The sequence below is a fragment of the Culicoides brevitarsis genome, chromosome 2, assembly GCF_036172545.1.
Source record: "Culicoides brevitarsis isolate CSIRO-B50_1 chromosome 2, AGI_CSIRO_Cbre_v1, whole genome shotgun sequence".
Taxonomy (NCBI): domain Eukaryota; kingdom Metazoa; phylum Arthropoda; class Insecta; order Diptera; family Ceratopogonidae; genus Culicoides; species Culicoides brevitarsis.
The window spans coordinates 19,198,705-19,219,809 of record NC_087086.1 but is presented as its reverse complement, the minus strand read 5'-3'; the positions used below and the strand labels follow the sequence as shown (position 1 = coordinate 19,219,809).

The 21,105-nt window shown below is 32.2% G+C and overlaps 4 protein-coding genes across 6 annotated transcripts; 2 read left to right on the top strand and 2 right to left on the bottom strand.

Annotated features, from left to right (window-relative positions):
* The first annotated feature begins 135 nt into the window (after positions 1-135).
* Positions 136-1,554, top strand: LOC134828668 (glucose dehydrogenase [FAD, quinone]-like). Its single transcript, XM_063841650.1, has one exon. It carries the CDS (start codon positions 136-138, stop codon positions 1,552-1,554), a length of 1,419 nt encoding a protein of 472 aa, XP_063697720.1.
* Positions 1,555-2,783: 1,229 nt separating this feature from the next.
* LOC134830358 (zinc finger protein 677-like) lies at positions 2,784-4,134 on the bottom strand. Its single transcript, XM_063843811.1, has one exon. The coding sequence runs from the start codon at positions 3,898-3,900 to the stop codon at positions 2,989-2,991; it is 912 nt and encodes a 303-aa protein (XP_063699881.1). The 5' UTR covers positions 3,901-4,134; the 3' UTR covers positions 2,784-2,988.
* Positions 4,135-5,472: 1,338 nt separating this feature from the next.
* On the bottom strand, positions 5,473-11,609 carry LOC134828667 (medium-chain acyl-CoA ligase ACSF2, mitochondrial). The gene is made up of 7 exons (XM_063841649.1): positions 10,640-11,609; positions 10,478-10,582; positions 10,384-10,421; positions 7,918-7,978; positions 7,304-7,864; positions 6,314-7,244; positions 5,473-5,863 (listed from the first exon to the last, which is right to left on the bottom strand). The coding sequence occupies exons 1-7, from the start codon at positions 11,482-11,484 to the stop codon at positions 5,630-5,632; spliced, it is 2,775 nt and encodes a 924-aa protein (XP_063697719.1). The 5' UTR covers positions 11,485-11,609; the 3' UTR covers positions 5,473-5,629.
* Positions 11,610-12,643: 1,034 nt separating this feature from the next.
* Positions 12,644-20,332, top strand: LOC134830137 (TGF-beta receptor type-1-like). Of its 3 annotated transcripts, none has more exons than XM_063843522.1 (8): positions 12,644-13,094; positions 13,576-13,722; positions 15,237-15,357; positions 16,661-16,788; positions 18,062-18,697; positions 19,275-19,474; positions 19,541-19,723; positions 19,781-20,332. In XM_063843522.1, exons 1-8 carry the CDS (start codon positions 12,998-13,000, stop codon positions 19,967-19,969), a joined length of 1,701 nt encoding a protein of 566 aa, XP_063699592.1. In that variant the 5' UTR covers positions 12,644-12,997; the 3' UTR covers positions 19,970-20,332. The 3 variants fall into 3 exon arrangements, with proteins under 3 accessions (XP_063699592.1, XP_063699591.1, XP_063699590.1); XM_063843521.1 differs by having other exon boundaries at positions 18,059-18,697; XM_063843520.1 differs by lacking the exon at positions 16,661-16,788 and adding an exon at positions 16,217-16,356.
* Positions 20,333-21,105: the final 773 nt, after the last annotated feature.

Genomic DNA, 21,105 nt, shown 5'->3' with positions numbered 1-21,105 from the left:
ATGACTCATGAAAGTTCTTTGTGGAATTGGAAATATAAGTCAGAGCGATCTAATAGGAGTTGTCTTGGTATGGTCAATCAAGAATGTTGCATACCGAAGGGAAGAGGTCTTGGTGGATCATCACTTATTAACACAATGATGTACGTACGTGGAAATAAAGCGGATTTCGATGGATGGGGTCTCAATGGTTGGAGTTGGGATGATGTTTTGCCGTATTTTATGAAAGCCGAACGAAATACCTTAGATCCTGCAAGAGGAAAGTTTGATCCTAATGTTCATGGCATGGAGGGAAAAATGAATACAGACTTTGCGCTTTATCGCACAAAACTTATGGAAGATATTTATGAAGCAGGCAAATTTAAAAAGTATGCATGGGATTTCGATTATAACAATGGAAGTCAATTAGGAGTGCATTTTTTGCAAATCAATACTTACAATGGAAGTCGAGAAGACACAGGAACGAGATACATTCAAGATGTGTTACCACGATCCAATTTATATTTGAGTGTAAATACGCACGTGACGAAGATATTATTTAACGGAAACAAAGCGACAGGAGTTTTGTATAGCTTGTTGGGACTTACCTTCAAAGTGACCGCTACGAAAGAAGTAATTTTAAGTGCTGGTTCATTCAACTCCCCGCAACTTTTGATCTTGAGTGGCGTTGGACCGCAAGAAACCTTAACTAAATTTAACATTCCTTTGGTAAAATATTTGCCAGTAGGTCAAAACTTGCAAGATCATCATTACTTAATTGCACCTACGTACATTTTGAACACTACCGGGAATTCCTTCTCTCTCAGAAATGTCACTTTGTTCAACATTTTATTGCAACTTTTCAATCAGCCAAATCCCCTGCATGTTCCTCACAACATTGAAGGCTTAATTTTCGACAAAATGGCTGATTCTCCATTACCTGCTGGTGTTCCAGATGTTGAATTTATGATTTTAACTGGAGATATTACCAAAGCTGGTAGTTTTGTGCGAGATGCTTTATGCTTTGATCGAAAATTTTACGACAAAGCCTTTGCGGGATTAAAGGACACGGAAAATGATACAATAAATTTCAATCCAGTATTACTCCATCCCAAAATAAGAGGAAATGTAACAATTCGCGACAAAAATTCCTTCTCGAAACCCATCATACGTAATTTCATGCTCAAAGACCCCTGCGACAGGAAAGCTATGCTTTTCGGTATTAGAAGGACACAAAGAGTTATTGAGTCTGCAGCCTTTGCAAAATACAATCCACAAATTTATCGATTTGATATCCCGGAATGTAATGTTTTTGTGTTTGATTGTGACGAATATTGGTATTGCATTATGGATTACTTGACGACAACATTGTATCACGATTCGGGAACGTGTCGCATGGGCACCGAAAATGACGAAAGGACGGTCGTTACACCAGATTTGAAGGTTAAAGGAATTCAAAAGTTGAGAGTTGTTGATGCTTCGGTCATTCCGGAAATTATTTCAGGACATACGGGATCGCCAACTATGATGATCGCTGAAAAAGCAGCTGATCTCATCAAGTCGGAGCATGGAATATAAGTTTTTTTCAAAGATATTTAATAATTTTTGTTTAAACAGCTTAATACATTTGCAGAATATTATTGAAAAAATAAAAAAAAAAAATAAGTTGTTTTTGTTTAGCTTGTTTAAACATTAATTGAATGACAAACTTTTTGACTAGGGACAGACAGCGCTCCAATTTTTTTCCTCTTCTGCCAGACTGTTTGAGTCTAGCGATGAATACATTTACGGGCTCAATATCGACTTCTTAATGTAGCACTTCCGTTCAGTAACTTCTGGGTTTGTTTATCTTGTCTGAAGATTCGAGACTGTCCTCATGTTGAGCAAAGAGTTTTCGCTCTCTGGTTCGTCGATTCTTTCAGATCTCAGAGGATAGTTATTTCTGATTAAGTTGGGTTGTGAGAGTGTGAAGCGTCACCAAGTGTTTTTAAAGCGACATCTTATGCAGCTTCCTTGTGAGTAGCTTCCCTGTCGCATACTTCCTCGGGATCCTTGCGAATGGTATGCCCGTACCAACCGAATTTTCTCTTGTGCATTTCCAAAGTTATATTTAGCATATGGCTCGTCCACCTTTGGACTCGTCTCAACAGATCTTGATTGGAGATCCGGTTAGACTCCATCCGTTTAGCGGTTGACGAAAGTGTGTAGTCTCCTCTTGATGTTCTCCGTAACGAGCCAGGTTTCGCTACCGTATACATGTAAGAACGGAAATTACGCCAAATTTGAAGATCGTCAAGGCTTACCTTGGTTTCTTGATTCGGGTTTTAACATCATCCACTCCATCGCCATCTTGCCCCACTATACTGCCCAAACACGGGAATTTATCGACGCGTTAATTGGTGAAAACCCTTGACTTAAAGAAATATTGAATTTTTAAAGTAAAATGGGAAAATTTTTTAATTTAAAAATTAAAATGTGTAGAATTATTTAAAAAATGTATAAAATTGACTTAATTTACGTTGGTTTATGTTTGTGGCGCTTCTATCAATCAGTAAAAGGTTCACAGTAAAAGAGCCACGTGTTGCTACAGAATCATTCGTTTGTCCATCCACATTCCCAGATATCTTTTGGATTCATCAGACTATCTGAAGTTTCTCTTCGATTTACTAATTATTTTATTTTTTTACGCCTTATTTTATCAAAATGAGTTTATAAAAATTACCTAATATGAGTTTTTGAATCAACTTTAGAACAATTTTTTGTAAATCTCCAACAAAAAAATTTTAATTTTTTAATTGATTGTTAAAATTAATTTTCTTTATTAAATATGAAATTTTCGCTGTGAAATAAGATACAAGAATATCTTCTCTTGATCTAATCTAATATCTTTTCGTTTAACTCTAATAAGGAATGTAACATTTACGTGTGTAAAAATATCTCTGTCTCATAGATCATTAGATTTATCTTTAAAACGCTAAAAGCTTTAATTTAAAAGTCTTAAAAAGTATATTCTTAAAAGGCTGATTCGATTCTGTTGTTGGCATGTGTCAATGTGTGCAACATAAGGAATTGCTTGCTCCTGAAAGCCTTCGAGCAAACATTGCATTTGTGAATTTTTTCCATGTCATCGGCACTTTTGGTCGCATTTTTCGACAAAGTTGAACTTGTAATACTGCTTTTTGCGGCACCATTTGTATTCGACACGGTTCCATTCTGACTGCTTCCATTGCCGAACGTGACGCGACTTGTCGCTGGATGGATTTGAACGAGATGCTGCTTTAATTGTGTCGTTGACAGCTGCGTCGCGGAACACAAAAAGCAATTATACAGCTTTGTCGGATCTTCTTCGTAGGTATTTGGAGGCGGAGCGTCCTCGTCGTCGCCTTCACAATAGTAGCACTTGACAGATTTGTATGAGAGATACGAGCGGAAACAAATGTTGCACTCGAAAAGGCGGTTTCCGTAGACATGCACCTTCATGTGTTTCCGTAAGTCACTTTGTTCGCGAAATCCCTTGTAGCAGGTGTCGCATTTGTGGGGCTTTTCGCCCGTGTGGATCATCATGTGGCGTTTCAGATTGTATTTCGACACGACTTCCTTCGGGCACAGCGGACAACGATACGTCCCATCGACATTTTCAAGCGTTTCGCAATTGCTGGAATTGTGACCGCCCGTCATTTGTGAATTTTCATCGAGATCTTCGTCATCACAGGAGTTCGTAAAGTGTTCCTCGTTGCCCTCATCGTCGTCGTAGTCTTCATCAAAGTCCGAGTCTGCCGTTTCCTGCACTGGCATTTCCCCGTCATTGACCTCCGACACTGGAATTTCATCGTTCTCAAGGGTTTTTTGACCATTCCGGCGGTCTTTCGAGTCCTCGTCGTCGTACTCGTAAAAAACGGAGTACTCATCGTGATATAATTCCATGATATTTATTACTTAAATATCTCGCTAAGTTAAGTGGAAGGAATCTGTCGGCATGAGATTTTTGCTTTGTTAAAACATAATATCACTTTGTTACGTATTTTTTTGATCTACAATTACGAGCTGCTTACTAACTACTGGCTAATACTGGAAAACCTGATTTTTCACTGAGATTTTCGCCGTAGAATCACATTGATTTTGCGTTTTTTTTTGCAGTGCTATTTAGAAAATCGCTTTGTTTACTACTCCAAAAGTGGCGACGAGGAATGTGGAGTGGAGAGTAATCGAAAATCGTGCCATCTATGGATCAGTATTGGAAATTTAAAAGGTCAGTATTTTCGTTTTATCACTTTCATTCGTCTCAAAATTAGTTCCAATTTTTGACGCACATCCGTTTTGGTGGCTCCAACCAGGATATTGACAACGTGCCTGTAGCGCCATCTGGCGACTTATCACTTTCATTCTTTTCCTTTGTAAAATAAAAAACATGTAAAATTTTATTTTTTCAGATATTTTTTTAATTTAAAATAAATATTCTGTTTAAAGAAAATTCAATTTGAATTTCCTGAAGTTTGCAAAATTTCATAATTTTTTTTTCATTTGTGTATTAATTATTTTAAAGTTGACATTAAAATACTGGAAAAGTGCAGTATAAAAAATGTTTTCAATATTTAAAAAATTTTTTTCGGAAAATTATTTTTTTTAATTAATTAATTTTAAATACCTAAATATTTTTAAATTAAATTTTTATGGTAAAAAACTTTGTTTAGGTATTAATATTTTTTAAGTTTAATTTTTGGGTACTAAAATTTTCAAAATTATCAAATTGTAAAATATTGTAAAATTTTTGATTTTTTTTTGTTTAAAATATTTTTGAATGTCCTGGAGTAAAAACATAAAAAAATAATTTTTATAAAATTAAAAAAATAGGACAATTTCTATTCTTTAAAAATAAAAAATATTTTTTTATTAATTATTTTTTACTCTTTGTAAATTTTGACGTAAATTTTGAGTAAATTTTTCATACAAAAATATACAAAAAAATATGGAAAATAAATCTTTAAAATTGTACCTTTAAAAATTAAATTTAAAAAAAAGATTAAATTCCTAAAACAGTTTAAAAATTCAAATTTAGTTAATTTATTCAAAAATAAATCTTTTTAGCATGCGATTTCCTGAATCGACGCTTGCAAACCGGACAATTGTGAGTTCCATAGTTGACAAGAGTATCAACACAACTTTCGCAAAGTACATGTCCACACGTGATGGCAAGAGTTGATAATTTTGCAAAGCTCATCAGGCACACTGGACACCGAAATCGATCAGCAATGGCAGCATTTGATGGAGATTCTTTCACTTCTGACATAACCTTGAAGGGACCGGATGGCGAACGTTGCGTTTCTTCTTCGGATTCGCTGTCATGCACGATAAAAGTCGGTCTTGGAGGTGTTTCCATCAGTTCTACATCGGTACTGGTTTCAGTTCCACTTGACTCACTTTCATCAATGTCATCCGTTTCCATTGAAGTTTCCGATGCTGATCGTTCAATTTCCGAGTCCATTTCTTCGTCTGAGTCAGGAACACGAAATGTTGGAATGCCAGACATTTTTGATTTTTGAAAAAATACAGATTTTGCTTAAAAAAAATAATCGCAACAAAAAATGACGTTTAATGAGAATAACAAAAAAGTCAAAGGTAACTTTGATCAAAAAGCAAAATTTTATCACACCCATTAATTTTTATTTAAATTTTGCGCCATTTCTCGACATTTGAATTTTTGAATTTTGCCCGAAGTCGTTTTCGGAAATTCTTTTACGGCATAAACGTATTTTGGGATTTTGAAATGCGCTAATTTGCCTTTGCACATTTCCTTGACTTCATCTCTTGTGATGGTTTCTTTGCCAGGTGCAAGTCTAATAAAAGCAGCGACTTCTTCTCCCATGCGTTCGTCTGGAATTCCAACGACCTAAAAAATTTTGAAAATTTTTTTTTTTAGATTTTTTTCTTAAATTTTGAAAAATAAAATTGGGCTAAAAAATTTAAAATTTTTATCAACTTTATGAAGCTTTTTGAAATTTTCTTTAAATTCTTTAAAATTTTTGTACAAAAAAAAAAAAATTTTATTAATTCTTTTAATTAATATTTTTGAATTTCCAAAGGCTAAATAAGACTGTGCAAATAAAAAATCAAATCACCAAATATAGATTCATTTCAGAAAAATAAAAAAAAAACAAAAATCTATAATGAAAAATAAATTTGGCGCATAAAATTTTTTTTTGTGAATAAAAAATTACTTTTGGGCTGAATGAAAAAATTGCTAAATTTGAGAATTATTTTTTTTTAATTGCGAAATTTTTTGCAATTTTTTGTTAATTGCGAAAAATATTAAAGAAGTCTATTTAAAAAAAAAACTCACGTGAGTCTCCAAAATTCCCGGTTGATGATTCAAAAAGTCCTCAATTTCCTTCGGGAAAATATTTTCACCACCACGAATGATCATTTCCTTCAGTCGTCCCACAATTTGTCCGTATCCGTCTTCGTGCAAAACGAATTGATCGCCCGTTTTGAGCCACCGATCTGGTCCAATCATCTCTTTTGTCTTCTCCTCATCCCCGTAATACCCCAACATTGTGCCATAAGTGCGCACACACAACTCTCCCGGTTTCCCAAATTCCACAACGTTACCATCCTGATCGATCACCTTTGCTTCCGTGTGTTCTTGCACATGCCCGACATAATCTAAAACGCGTTTTTTGTCCTCATCCCGCAACGATTGAAAAATAACTGCCGTCGTTTCCGTCATACCAAAGACACTTTTCACCTTTTCCACGCCCAAATACTCTTCCATGTCCTTTAGGAGCTTCGGGGAGCACGGAGATCCACCGATAACGGCCATTCGAAGGGAATCCAAGTGTTCCCGTTGCTCCTTGAGCTTTGCCACAACATCGACATACATCGTTGGAGTGCCGTAAATGTAGGAACATTGCTCATGCTTGATCGCTTTGATGGATTCTTCAGCTTTGTAACCGGGACTGGGCAAAACTAGCGTGGCACCGTGCACCAAAGCAGCCATAACACCAATTACGACCCCAAAAGCGTGAAATAACGGGACTTGAACGCAAATTCGATGGTAATCCTTGTCAAATTCTTGATTTTTTCCGATATGAAAGCCGTTATTGATGAAATTATAGTGACTTAACATGGCGGCTTTTGGTTTTCCAGTCGTTCCTGAGGTGAATTGGATATTGCAACAACTATCGGGCTGGATTAGATGTTGAAACAAGGCAATATGGGAGATTTCTTGTTGAGACGGAGCTCTTAAGAGGTCTTCGAAGGAATGCGCCCCACTGAAAATTGAATTTTAACGAGTTTTTTTGTTTAAAAAATGATCAAAAACAAGACTTACAATAATTTTCGGTTCGATTCAATAATGACAGTTTCCAATTTTGGATGTTTCTTACTCTGAATTTTCTTTTCAACGCCCGTTTCTAGCATTTCCGGTACAATTTTCCCAATCATTTCGTAGTAATTTTGTGATTTGAACGTTTCTGGTGCCACAATCGCCTTCATGCCGACTTTTTCGACGCAATATTCCAATTCAGGGACTTGATATGCCGGATTTAGTCCCACCAGGATGCATCCACTGCGTGCACAGGCCATTGCCGTAATGTACCACATTGTATAATTGGGCGATATGAGTCCCACGCGATCTCCTTTTCCGATGCCCAAATTGTCGAACGATGCCGCTAATCGATCTGCCTTCTCCAAAATCTCGGGAAATGTGTAACGTTTGCCTTCGTGACACGAAACGATGCATTCGCGATTCGGATAAAGATCGGCAGACATTTGGAGTTGCTGACCAACTGTTCGGAAGATCAACGGCGATGAGCCAACGTGATGGAAATAACTCAATTTCGGACCATTTTGCGTGTGAGGTGCGTTCAAAACAGTCGTTACAGCTGAAAAACTGATAAAAAAAATTAAGTAATCTTTATCTGATAAGAAGATTTTTTTACAAACTTTCGTTGCGTGGCTAGAAGGACATTCAACTTGCGAATATCGACAGCGATTCGTAATTTAGCTGCGAAGGTCAAGTGTTTGACATACATTTTGCTCGCGTTTTATCTAAAAAATTGAATATCAACAAGGCAATAAACAGAAAAAAAATAACAAAGAAAGAATCCGTATTAACGACTCAAACTTTACTGCACCGCGGTTTTGAATGAACTGAGAGAAGAGTCCGTAGCTGCGTTGAGCATATCATCAACCAGTTTCGTTTCTTATCTATTTACTTCTCATTTAATTGTAAGTAAATACTACGAGGCAGAGATACAACTACATGCGCAACGGGCCTTGTTTAGAATGAATTTATACAATTGATGAAGATTACCGGTGAATGGAATTTTTTACCTGATCTATTGAAGGGATATCAAAAATTATTTTTTATCCTGAAAGAGATTTTTTTGTAACGATGTGCATTTGAATTAATTGTTTCTGATTAAAATTTTATAAAAAAAATAAATAATAACAAAAGCTTTCATTTTAACGAATTAACGGACATTTAAAAAAAAAAAGTGTTGACAGTCAAAATGACAACTGTCAAAATTTTAGGTAAAATGTAAGTTTTTCAAAATTATTTAAAATTTCTTTAATTAAAATTCAAAACGCGAAAGCAAATTTTTCCTTAACTCCAGAATTTTAAAATTAAGTTAAAAATTTATTTCGACAAGTTACAATATGACAGCTGTCAAAATTTGTGGTAAAACGTCACTTTTAATTTTTTTATTATTTTTTTTTGTTTAAAATTCAAAAATTTTTCCTTTATTCCTGAATTTTGAAATTTAGGTTTAAAAATTTATTAAGAGAGTTTAAAATATGACAGCTGTCAAAATTTTTTGTAAATATAAAGTTTTGAATGAATTTATAAAAATTTTTTGATCAAAAATTGAAAACTAAAAATTATAACGGATTGTTTTTTCATTTTGAGGTATTAATTTGAAATCATAAATTTTGACATCTGTCAAAGTAATGACAGAAATGAACGTAATTTTCTTGATTTAAATTCATTTTAAGCCAATAAAAGAATATTTTAAATCAATTTTTGGTTAAATTTATGCAATTTCAGACTTTATTGCTTTTGAAAAGTCGGAAATTGATTTAAAATAATTTGACACCTGTCATTTTTTTTTTCATTTAACAGTCAAAAATAATTTTTAAATATCCTCTATAGAAATAATTAGGAAAAATGTTACTTTATTTTACTTATTCTTCAAAAAAACAGTCAAGATTGATTTTAAGATTTCAATATTTTTTAAAAAATTTGACAGCTGTCATTTTTGTACCTAAATGTCAAAAATTCTTAGAAATTTATACATTCCATAACTTAAATTCTACTAAATGAATCAATTTTTTGTGTTGAACGACAATTAGCTGCCAGGATTTAAAGAAAAATTCATGTGAAAATTCTTCGAAAATTTAAAAAAAAATCTCAAAAATGACGTGTAATATTGATTGCATACCTCATTAAATGTCGGCAAAAATTCTTTAAAAACTTATTTTTTACGTAGAACGAAGTCAACGGGCTCTCAGTAACATAAAAATTTGTAAACCTTCGCCACTAAAAACTACAAACCTGTTTAATTTGATGCTCTTGACTCATAAACGCTAAAAAAAATTCAATAAAAATAATTTCAATTTAAACTTTAATTTATTGACTAAATTCTATCATTAAATTATCTTGTTTCTATAAATAATTTTTTTTAAGTAAATTTCTTCTTGTTTTCCATTTTTGCTTCTTTTTTTTTATCTCACAATCAGTGTTGCTTTAAGTTGAAATTTTTAAATTTAATTGAAAAATGAAGTGTAGAGGATAGAAAAAGTGGGAGAATTGAAAGTATTTAAAAAGGCGGCAAGAAATATTTCTTTTTGGTGACCATTAAAAGTACTGACTTGGCTTTTCTCCTAATCCTAACAATAAAAATGTTCAATCTCTTTCTGTATTTGTATGACTTTTTTGTTTCGTTCAGTATTAAATTAATTATCTACCTATGAAGTAAATGGGACTACAACTTAAAATATTAAACGTAAATATTTTTTATTTCTTTGTATATTCGAGAATTATTTGTCTGTCATATGTGTTTGTTTCGCACTAAAAAAAAAATAGTTAAAAATTTCAAAGAAAAATATTTTTCTCTATATAAAAAAGGGTACAACATCAATTTTCTGTTTAAAAAGTTTGAACTGACATTTTTCCGCTACCACTACTTGAATAATTTACGAATTTTGTTTCACTACAAAATGTTGCCAAAGAATTTCTTTGATTTTTTCTGTGTTTTTTTGGTTGTTTTAGTCAAGAAAGGACGATTATTAATTATTATCGTTATCAACTAGTAAATTATTTATATTTATCAGGTGACTGGCACTTTAAAAATTTGACGTTAAGTTACAGGAGAGCTGACGGGAGTCTTTTTGCTGGACTTTAGCGACTCCGAGATCGACGAGAATGATGTGAGGATCGACGGTCCCTGTTGAAAAATTTGTCTTTATAAAATTTTTCGGGTAAAAAAATCAAAAAAATTACCGATCCGAGCGATGATGTGGCGGTGAGCTGTACTTTGAATTACTTCGTTTTCGGTCTCTACTTTTTGAGCGGCTTCTTCGCGAGTATCCATGTGATTTGCGGTCACTAAAAAAGATTTTTTGAACAAAGAAATTTTTTTTTATTGAAATTTTCGTGATTTACCGTTCCGATCCTGATCGTCTTTTGTCCCGATCTCGTCTTTCCTTGTCGCGATCTTTGTCGAGCGAGCGTCTTTCCTCTTCTCTGCGTTTTCGGGCCTCTTCGCGTTCCTTGCGTCGTGCCTCTTGCATCTCTTCCACCGCGCGTTTCAGTTGCAAATAGCCGAGATGCTGTTTTCCCGACAAATGGTCGTCAATTCGTTGCTGCACGTCGCCAATGATGAGAAATGCGCCGCAAACTTCACACACTTCCATCTGCTTTTCCTGTGCGGCAGCCAATTCCGCGGCATTCCAGCCCATGCTCTCCTGCGTCTTGGTAATTTGCTCCTTTTCCTCCTTCAGCTCGTCACAAACGCGCATCAGGGCTTGCGCTTGATCGACGTCGCCCCGCGTTCCGGCTTCCTCTGCTTCGCGCACGAGTTTGTTTATTTTGTCCGTAAGCGAATTCAGCTGTTCTTGTGCCTTCGTGATGGGCTTTACCGGTGCCCCGGCATTATTTTGCTCGAGTTTGCTGTTCATCAGCAGCAGTCGTTGCTTTCCCTTTTGTATCCGACGATCGACGTCTGTCAGCATGTTTGTGCAAAACCTCAGAAATTCGTCCTCGTATTGCGTTTTCTTGAAGCTCGGCTTCGCATCTTCGAACAGGCGTTTCGCTTCGTCGTCATGCAGTCGTGCGCACTGCCCCAAGTCGACGCGCGTATTGACAAAAAGGTCGTGCGGACAAAATTTCACCAGATAAAACGTACAAAAGACACTGTCCTCCCAGGTTATTTGTTTGACGGCGGACGGGTCTTCGTTGCGATTCCGGCCCATCAGCTCGTCGAGCAGTTGTCGTGCTACATCCACCATTGCGGGCGTGCTTTTGTATCGGGGATCGCAGAATGTGGGACGGCAACGCAGAAAAATGACAAAGTTTTGCGGAAAATCGCTTAAATTCGGGAGTTTTTTGGGCTTTTCTTTTGTTTTCGGACTCCTTGTTGTTGTTCCACTGAGACGATGCCAAATGATAAATACACACGAACGTACGTCTCATCTCTTTTTTACGCCTCATGTCAGTAGCGGACTCGGGACTTGTGAGTTTTGGGATTTTTTTAGAAGGGCATTACAATTTTTGAGCTGAAAATTAAAATTTTGGGCAGGGCTGAAAAAAATTAAGTAAAAGTCACTAACAATTATTCAAGTTAAATTATTTGATTTAATTCAAAAAAATTTACAAATTATTTTAAAAAATTATGTTCCTAAAATATGATGAAAAATTTTCAAAAAGTCAAAAACTTTTGAACAAAAGTTTTTTTTAATTAAGTTTTTTTAAGCTTAAGTCAAATTTTTTTGGGCCTTTTGGTTCAATTTTCAAAAAAAAAAAACTTAAAAATTGAATTAAATTCAAAAAACGAGTGGTGAAGAAAACATTCATAAAATTTCCTATTATCCAGTTTAAATTTTTTTACTAAATTTTCCAAAGTAAAAAAAGTTAGATTTACTAAAAAAAATTCAGATTTCGATTCTAGAAAAATAAAAGTAAAAAAACTTTGGAGGAAAAATGTAAAGTGGCTTTCTAAAAATAATTTTAAATATTTTTAAATTAAAATAATTTTTAATATTTTTGTTAAGTATATTTATGTATTTTTGTAGTAAATATTACTAATCAATTTTTTATAAATTTTGAAAAAAATTGATTATTTTATCAAATTTTAATATCCAAGAATTTTATTTTGCCTTTTTTGTTTGAAAGGGACTGAAATTTAAAAAAATTAATAAAAAATCCTATTTTTATAATTTTATACTGAAATTTTTGCTTGGAAACTTTTTTATTTTCCCTTTTCTTAGTTTTTCTTAAAAAATATTAGATTTTATTTTAATTTTCACTTTGAACGACCTCAAAAATTTGAAAAAATTAAATTGAAAGTTTTTTGAACCACTTCAATTTTTATTTTTTAAAGTCCGGCACTGATTAAAACACAAAACTCGCATCGTCGTCGATATTCACAGGCCTAAAACATACCTCCATTTACGACTAATCGCACGGAACTTTAGAAATTCACGAATTTTCTGCGGAAAAACCTGCCAAATCCTGCTAAAAAAGTGTTCCGCACCAAGCTGAATGTTCCGAGAACGCGTCGCGAGTGCAAATTTTCGGTAAAATGGTGAAATAAGTGCAAAACACAACAATAATAAAGGCGGCTCATCACCACATTTCGACTCAACTCTAAATATAAATACATAATAATAATAAAAACTATATACAACACAGAAAAAACGCCATATACACAAAAGAAGTGAATTTTACAAGAAGACGAAAAAAAGTGAGATTTTACAAGATTACTCGAAGATTTGGGACGACGAGGTGTTGTAAGGTGGAAAAATGCGACTCGCAAGTCGGTCGCTAAATCGTTCGCTCATTCCCACGGGACTCTGCCTGATTTTTCTCGTGGTTCTTGTGTTCCCATTTCGATTAGAAGGTAATAACTTTTTTTTTTGCATCTATTATTGTGTCCGAATATGGCTTACGAACGAGCGAACGACACAGAAGACGCACAAACAACGACGTAGCAGCGTGTCTGTCTGTATGTTTGCTTTGCTGCTGCTGCTTAGTGGAACTTTGTGTGTTGTTTATATTAATCGCATACACACAGCACAACAACAACAAATATGCTGATTAATCACAATTTTTTTTTCGAAAATTTTATTATTTATTTATTATTATTTTTGGTTGCGTTGCTGTTTGTTGTGCTATATGTCACCATTGAAATGCCCAAAAAGACCTTGAACGTCGAAGAAACTATTTATTATTGTTTGCATTCGCGTTTGTCAATAAGAAAAAAAAAATAAGATTCTAATTGGAGTCGCGGTGAAAGTTTTTTTTGCGTCGTTCGTTCGTTTTTTTAAGCTTTGACGAAAAATTAAAAAAGGATAAAATTTAAAATTTTATTTTTGTTGCAGCTTCGACACTTCGACGGCATGAAAGAGAGATCAATGGCACCCTCAGCAATCGCAAAATAGATGATGGAACGATATTTCCGATACAGGAGAGTGAGGCGCAAGTTGTGCCACAAGCGTCAACCAAGGCGAATGAACGCAATGAAACACGTGAGTTCCCGCAAAGTTGTGAACGGGGTTCAAAAAAGTTGTGGAAAGTGCAATTATTGGGAGGATTTTCATAAAATTTGTTGAAATAAGGCACAAAGTGTCTTGAAATATTTTAAAAAGTGACGAAAATAGTGAATTTTGAAATTAAAGGACTGTAAAATAGCTGAAAAGTTACATTAAGACTGATATAAATCGTTTAAATTTTATAGATTTTCAAAAAGATAGGAAAGAAATTTCTCGAATTCCATGGATTTTAAATGTTTTTATAAACCATACAAAAATTTTAAGGGTGACGATAATTCAAAATACTTCACGAAATTGATTATTTATAATTTGACAAAGTAAAGAAAATTTTGAAACTATTTTTATGGATGCTTTTTCCAAAATTTGAGTATTTTCTTAGATTTCATTAGCTCGATATAAGCTATGACTCCCGGAACTTTTCAAAAAATGTTTCAAAAAATCCAAGAATCGAAGAATTTTTTAAAATTATTTTTGATATTAAAATATCCTTTTCAATGAAAACTTGAGATTTTTTGAACAAATTTGTCCAAGGTTTTAACATTTTGGGATTATCCGTGCTCAAAATCATTAGACCAATATTTCAATTAAAAATGTCCATAATTTTTTCTTTTCAAATTTTCCGAAGAGGAATTCTTGAAAAATGAAAAGAGGAAAAATGTGAAAAATTTTATAATTTTTGGGTACATTTTTGAACTCAAATATGAAACCTTTCTTTAAAAAAAAATTTAAAAATCATAATTGTCTCACTTTTTCACATTTTTAGTGAATAATATAAAAACTGATGACCTTAAAATGCAAAATCCTAAGATATTTTAAGAAAAAAATTACTTTTTCATGATATTTAAAAATTCCTTCCAAATATAAGAATAAAAAAAAAATATAATTTTTAAGTTTTAAAATTCTTTTAGTTAAAAATTTCATCAAAAATTACCAATTTTTGGTGTATTTTCATAATTTTTGTATTGAAAATCGTATTTCGACATTAAATTTTCTTTAAAAAATAATTTTCATAAAAATTATGGAAGATTTTATCAAAAAAATTTTTAACAGTTATTTTTATGATATTCACTTTTTTTTCAATTTTAAGTAAAATTTTTTTAGATCAATTTTTAATACACAAATATCAATGTATAAAAAATTGAAAACAACAAAAATATTGATTAACGGTCAAAAATTCTTTGAACTTTGGCATTTTGTATGAAAAAAAGTATTTCAAAGTTTTTTTTTTGCACCCCCTATTTTTATTTCAAAAATTTTGGACAAAACTATTGAGTTTCATTTGGAGCGGCCTTATAAAAAACTAAAAAAAAAATTAAAATTCTCACAAAAATAATAAATTGCCTTAAAAAAAATTATCTTCTTCCTTAAAATCCTTAAAAAACTTCTACACTTCCTTAAAAATTGCACTTTACGTACCTTTTTCTTGAACCGTAAACATCACACGTAACGCCCTTGAGACACTTCCTTGACACATTTTTCTCTCTTTTTAGGTCGCAAACTGAAATGCCACTGTGACATTTGTAAGGACACAAACAACGTTTGCGAGACAACTGGATATTGCTTCACGTCAAAATCCATCGACAAGGTGAAGGGCGAAGTGTTCCAGTATCGGTAAGTTTTGCTTGATGTCACACCGTTTTTTCTAACCTTCATCATGTTCATCGTAATCAAAACTTTTAATACACACCGAAAAAATAGGAGTCTCATTTGATCTTCAAAAAAAAATGCTAAAATTGGAAAAAAATTGAATTGGAAATGAACCTATGCAAATTTCTGCTGTGGATCAACGGAACATGTCACGCAAAATCTGAAAACGAAATGAAATTCAAAATTCCGCTGCTTTTTTTCTCTTTAAAAAATTACATCGCTACCAAGAAATTTGACTAACAAATCATTTTTTGACGTTTTTTGTATTTTTTTTTCATATTTTTTAATTTTTTGAAAATTTTTCATGAAAAAAATCTCTTTAAAAAAATCAAAAAAAGATGCATCGATGACCCGTTATTTTACAAGACGTGGTGTCATCCGGACGATCCCATCAAGGGACCCAAAACACGTCCCGTTACCAATATCGGAGGTCAAGCGTGCTGCAAAACACACGACCTTTGCAATAAAGAACTCGATCCGCTGTTGTGGGATTATCGCAGGGCACGCAATGACAACCATCCGGTCTTGTACGACAAAGAAGGTTTGAGGAACAGAGTGACATTAACTCGTGTGAAGTTTTCTTTTTTGTGAGAGTTCCGATGGAATAACCCAAAAAAATATTCATTTTGTGACTTTTCCCGCTCAAAATTTTTACTAATCCAGCTTTGAAGTCATTTCCGGCAACATTTTACGCATTTCGTTTTCAGAAAACCCCTTTTTCCTATTTAAAAAAAAATAATTTTAACAAAAAAATTAACAAAGTCCTTTGAAAAAAAAAACGCGTCGTCCTGAAAAAAAAAATTAAAACGAAAAATATCCACAGGTGCTTGGATGAACAGTTTGTGTTGGCTGACAGATTGCCACTCGAATGTCACACGTCCAAGGAACGAAAATTCGACTTAGTAATTGATTGTTGTCGCACAGACTTTTGTAACAAAGTTCCGTTGGAATTTCCGAAGCGAGGTGATTTTTTTTGTCAAAAAAAAAAAAAAAAATTAGTAGCTAAAAAAATTATTTGGTGATGAGAAATTCTGTAGCACTTTCTATAATTTTTTATTTTTATTCAGTAGTCGCTTTTTAATATTTTTCACTTTCTTTTCTTCCGCCTTTTCAAAAAATATCTGCAAAAAAAAAGGGAAATTGAAGTTGCTTTGCAAAAGACTTCATCTCAGGTCATTTTTCGAATTTTTAAAAAATTCATTCAAAAAATGCGCGATTTTTATTAGAAAAAAATAATTTAATTAAATTTACCAATAATCACACACAGATGCCTTCCCGAACACACTTTCATCCTTGACCGAGCAATTCACTGCGACGACAAAATTGGATTTTATTGTTGCGATAGTTACGATTTCTGTAATCGTGACATCTCCAAGAATATTACTTCGATTCCAAGTAAGAATCTCCTGTGAATGTTATTTTTTTGCGTGTGAAAAAAAATATTGGGAAATTTTTGTCCAAAGAAAAAATATTCTATTTTTATTGTGATCGTCTTTCATCATTAGGCTGCTCCATTTTTTTTTTTTCGGCGAAGACAAAAAAAAATAAAAATTATCAAAAATTAATTCGATTTCAACAAAAAAAAAAAAATGTTCTTTGTAAATTAAATTTAAAGATACCTAATTTTATTACTATTTTTTTTTTGTAATTTTTTATTTAAAAATTTCGAAAAAAATAAAAACTTTATCAACAATTTTCGTAATTTAAATAAAATTTTAAAAAATATTCAAGGCGTAAATAAATTTAAATTGAAATTAAAAATTAATATATTTATTTTAGTTTTTATTTTTTCAAAATTGAAAAAAATATTTGCATTTAAAATAAAAATTTTCATTTTTTCCTGATAAACAAGCAATTGAATTTAAATTAATTAATAAATTATGTTTTTATTTTTTTTATTTAAAAATTTACGAAAATATTTTTGATTGAAAAAAAGAATTGCAAAAATTTTTTGATTGAATTTAATTGAATTTTCATATTGAAAAAAAAAATTAAAATTAATTAAATTAAATTAAAATTATATCAAAAAATATTTCAATTTTTTTTTAATTTCAAATTCACAACAAAAATAGTTGGACAAAAAATTGTAAAAAATTTTTTGGAGCAGCCGTATATTATAATTTTTCTATTACTTCCATCAAAATTTGGAAAATCATGTAAATAAATGCAAAAACAGGTCATGATTGGAGGTAAATTTGTGTTTGGGGTCGTATTGATACGTGCATTACATACATACAAAGTAACCGAAGTTTATATTGTGACGTCCCATGTTTATTATCACCAGACTTGCAATTCTTTATCAATAGACTTGCAAATTTATTGTGCGCCGCTGTAAGTTATAAAAATATATTTTTTTAAGTTTAATTGGGAAAAATGTGTTATTTTTAAAAAATAATAAAAAATTGATTTTTTTTTGTGAGAGTTTACCCCGTTTTAACTCCAAATTACTCTGGATATAACATTCATTGCAAAGCAGTTTCTCTCCTGATTTATTTTTATTGTTTGCATGTTTTAACGCTCTTTTTGACTATCTTACTACTAATGAACAATTTGCATGTCCTCTAGCTGTAAATATTAGCTTTTTTCTGTTTTGTTTGTTTGTTTTCGTTTAACAACATTTTTAATTGCCTTTTTTAATGTAATTTTTTTCCTCATTCCCCACAAGTAGCCGAAGTCCCGAGACCCGTTTCCAGCTGGGGTTTCATTGTGCTGCTCGTGTCCGCGAGTATCGCGTGTTTGTGCATCATGGGATTGCTGGCGACCTTTTTCCAGCGACGTCTCAAGAACCAAGGTTCGCGTCAAATTTTGCCGGAAGATTCGTTGTGCGGACCAAATGTTCCCATTTTGCCGGGCAAATCCATCCGAGATTTGATTGAGATGACAACGAGTGGTTCGGGTTCGGCGGGATTGCCGTTGCTGCAACAAAGATCGATCGCGCGGCAAATTCAGTTGATCGATGTCATCGGCAAGGGACGTTTTGGCGAAGTTTGGCGAGGAAAGTGGCGCGGTGAGATGGTTGCCGTTAAGATTTTCTCGAGTCGCGAGGAGTCGTCGTGGTTCCGAGAGGCGGAAATTTATCAGACGAAGATGTTGCGACACGAAAATATTCTTGGATTTATTGCGGCAGATAACAAGGATAACGGGACGTGGACGCAATTGTGGCTCGTTACGGATTATCATGAGCACGGATCGTTGTACGATTATTTGAATATGCGGATTGTGGATGTTAAGACGATGATGGGAATGGCATTATCGATTGCCACGGGTTTGGCTCACATGCATATGGAGATTTTGGGAACGCATGGTAAGATTTTTTTAAAAATGTAAATAAATTAAATTTTAAGAGAAAAATGTTTTAAAATCGATTTTTTGTCGAAATTATTTTTTTTTAATTTCTCGAAAATTATTTTTAAAATTTGATTTTTTAAAGAAATTAAAAAAAAAATTATTTTTAAAAGTGGAAAAAATAATTTAATTGCTTTAGAAATGAATTTTTGCACAAAATAAAATATTGTCAAAAATAAATAAAAAAATGAAAAAAGTTATTTATTATTTTAAAACCTTAAAAATTTATTTAAGGAACAATTTTTAGAAGAAAAAATTTTGTGAAAATTTTATATTACCTACTGTTAAAAATTATTTACTTGAAAGTTTTTTAAAAATTCTGTTCAAAAATAAAAAAATCCATTATATTCCATTGAAAAATTTAAAATAATTTTTTAGCGGCGAAAATGCCTAAAATATTTTTAAAAATTAAAAAAAAAAATAAATGCAAAAATTTAGGAAATATTTTTTAAAAGCCTGTTGAAAAAAAGTCGAAAAATTTTAATTTTTTCTTCATAAAATTTAATTTTTCAACGAAACTTTTAATTTTTTTTTAGGCAAAATGAACGTCGACGACTACATGGGAAAACCGGGTATCGCGCATCGCGACTTGAAAAGTAAGAATATCCTGGTAAAGTCAAACTTGACTTGTGCTATTGGGGATTTGGGATTGGCCGTGCGCCATAATGTTAAGAATGACTCTGTTGACATTCCGTCGACAGATCGTGTTGGTACAAAGCGATACATGGCACCTGAGGTAAGTTTCCGCATTTTTCTATAAAAATTTGATAAAAAAAAAATAAAAAAAAATCATTTTTCGCAGGTACTTGACGATACCATTGATATAACTCAACTGGATGCATTCAAACGTGCCGACGTCTATGCATTCGGTCTCATTTTGTGGGAACTTGCACGTCGCTGTGATATTGGCGGCAAATACGACGATTATCAGTTACCATTCTACGATGTTGTGCAACCCGATCCCACGATTGAGGAAATGAGAAAGGTTTGGTTTTCGTGATTTTTTCATAAATTTTAGTTAATTTTTGAATTTTTTTCGTAGGTTGTGTGTGTCGATCGACAACGACCAGTAATTCCCAACCGATGGGATTCGTCTGACACACTGAGAAGCGTGTCAAAAGTTATGAAAGAGTGTTGGTACTCGAATCCATCGTCGCGATTAACGGCGTTACGGATTAAGAAAACACTGGACAACATCAGGAATGACACAATTAACATAATTAATGCTTAAAAAGCATCGAAATCGAGTCATTCAACTGCATTTCTTTCATATTATTAAGAACTATACATAGAAAAAAACTAAGTTTTCCCCGATTTTACACCTTTTTATAAATATTTACATATATTTATTACTTTTACATCGTTTTAAAACGTAATCCTTCTACTCCTCAACACAAAAACGACAAGTTTTTATTGTAAAATGGTAAATATGAGTTCCAAAAAATGATTGTTTTAATTTTATATTATTTTAATATTTTTTTTATAATTATTAATTTTAACAAAAACTATCATTAAATAATATTAAAATAGTATACTTGTGTATGTAGATCATATATATGTATAATGAACGATAAAAAAAACATGTTTTTAAGAAAATATTTAATGATAAGCATTTTCGACTACTGGAAATTTTGTTAGAAGAATGAGGAATGTTATTAATTTTATTTATTATTATTTTTTTTATTAAAAACATATTCATCATTTATATAGGATTTTGTACTAAAAACTACCAATTATTAAGTTTTTTTTTGTTTTCGATTAAGAACTGACCAAATCCGACAACATCAATACTTGCCCCAGTTAATAAAAAACGAAAAAATACGTATAATCAATAATTTAATCGTGTGCTCAATTTTTTCCTTATTATATGATAGAGTAATAGCAAAAAAAATAAAAATACGTTAATCTAGTCAAGCGTTTGTGTTACAGTGCATTTAAAAAAACGGACAATTATTTGGATTTGGTCTTGTTAACATATCTTCTTCCTTATAAAAAATTAATTTTTTATACAAAAAAAATTTAAAAAGTTGCAATTAATTATTTTTTTTTGTTAAAATATTAATCGATCACATCAACATTCATCAACCAAACATACACATTCAAATATTATTTATAAGAATAGTTATTAAAAAAAAATTAACCGCATATAATACATAGACAAGTACCTTAAAAACCAGTCAAATGGTCCTTCCTTCCTTTTTTTGTTTGTTTGTTGTTTTTTTACTCATCATACATAATCATAGTAATTATAAAAAATAAAATAATTAAAAAAAAATCGTTGTCATGGCCTCGCACATTTTCGCAGGAAATGAGAGCCGTTTTCCATTAATTATTATTAATATGACAAAGTATATCGATTTTTAATTG

Excerpts from the sequence above, each read along its gene's own strand:
- LOC134828668 (XM_063841650.1), top strand. The coding sequence starts at position 136 with ATGATGTACGTACGTGGAAATAAAGCGGATTTCGATGGATGGGGTCTC.
- LOC134830358 (XM_063843811.1), bottom strand. The coding sequence starts at position 3,900 with ATGGAATTATATCACGATGAGTACTCCGTTTTTTACGAGTACGACGAC.
- LOC134828667 (XM_063841649.1), bottom strand. The coding sequence starts at position 11,484 with ATGGTGGATGTAGCACGACAACTGCTCGACGAGCTGATGGGCCGGAAT. Across the intron at positions 10,583-10,639 it reads AGACGATCAGGATCGGAACG|TGACCGCAAATCACATGGAT; the intron begins GTAAATCACGAA and ends AATCTTTTTTAG. Across the intron at positions 10,422-10,477 it reads CCACATCATCGCTCGGATCG|GGACCGTCGATCCTCACATC; the intron begins GTAATTTTTTTG and ends ATTTTTCAACAG.
- LOC134830137 (XM_063843520.1), top strand. The coding sequence starts at position 12,998 with ATGCGACTCGCAAGTCGGTCGCTAAATCGTTCGCTCATTCCCACGGGA. Across the intron at positions 18,698-19,274 it reads GGAGATTTTGGGAACGCATG|GCAAAATGAACGTCGACGAC; the intron begins GTAAGATTTTTT and ends ATTTTTTTTTAG. Across the intron at positions 19,724-19,780 it reads CGATTGAGGAAATGAGAAAG|GTTGTGTGTGTCGATCGACA; the intron begins GTTTGGTTTTCG and ends TTTTTTTCGTAG.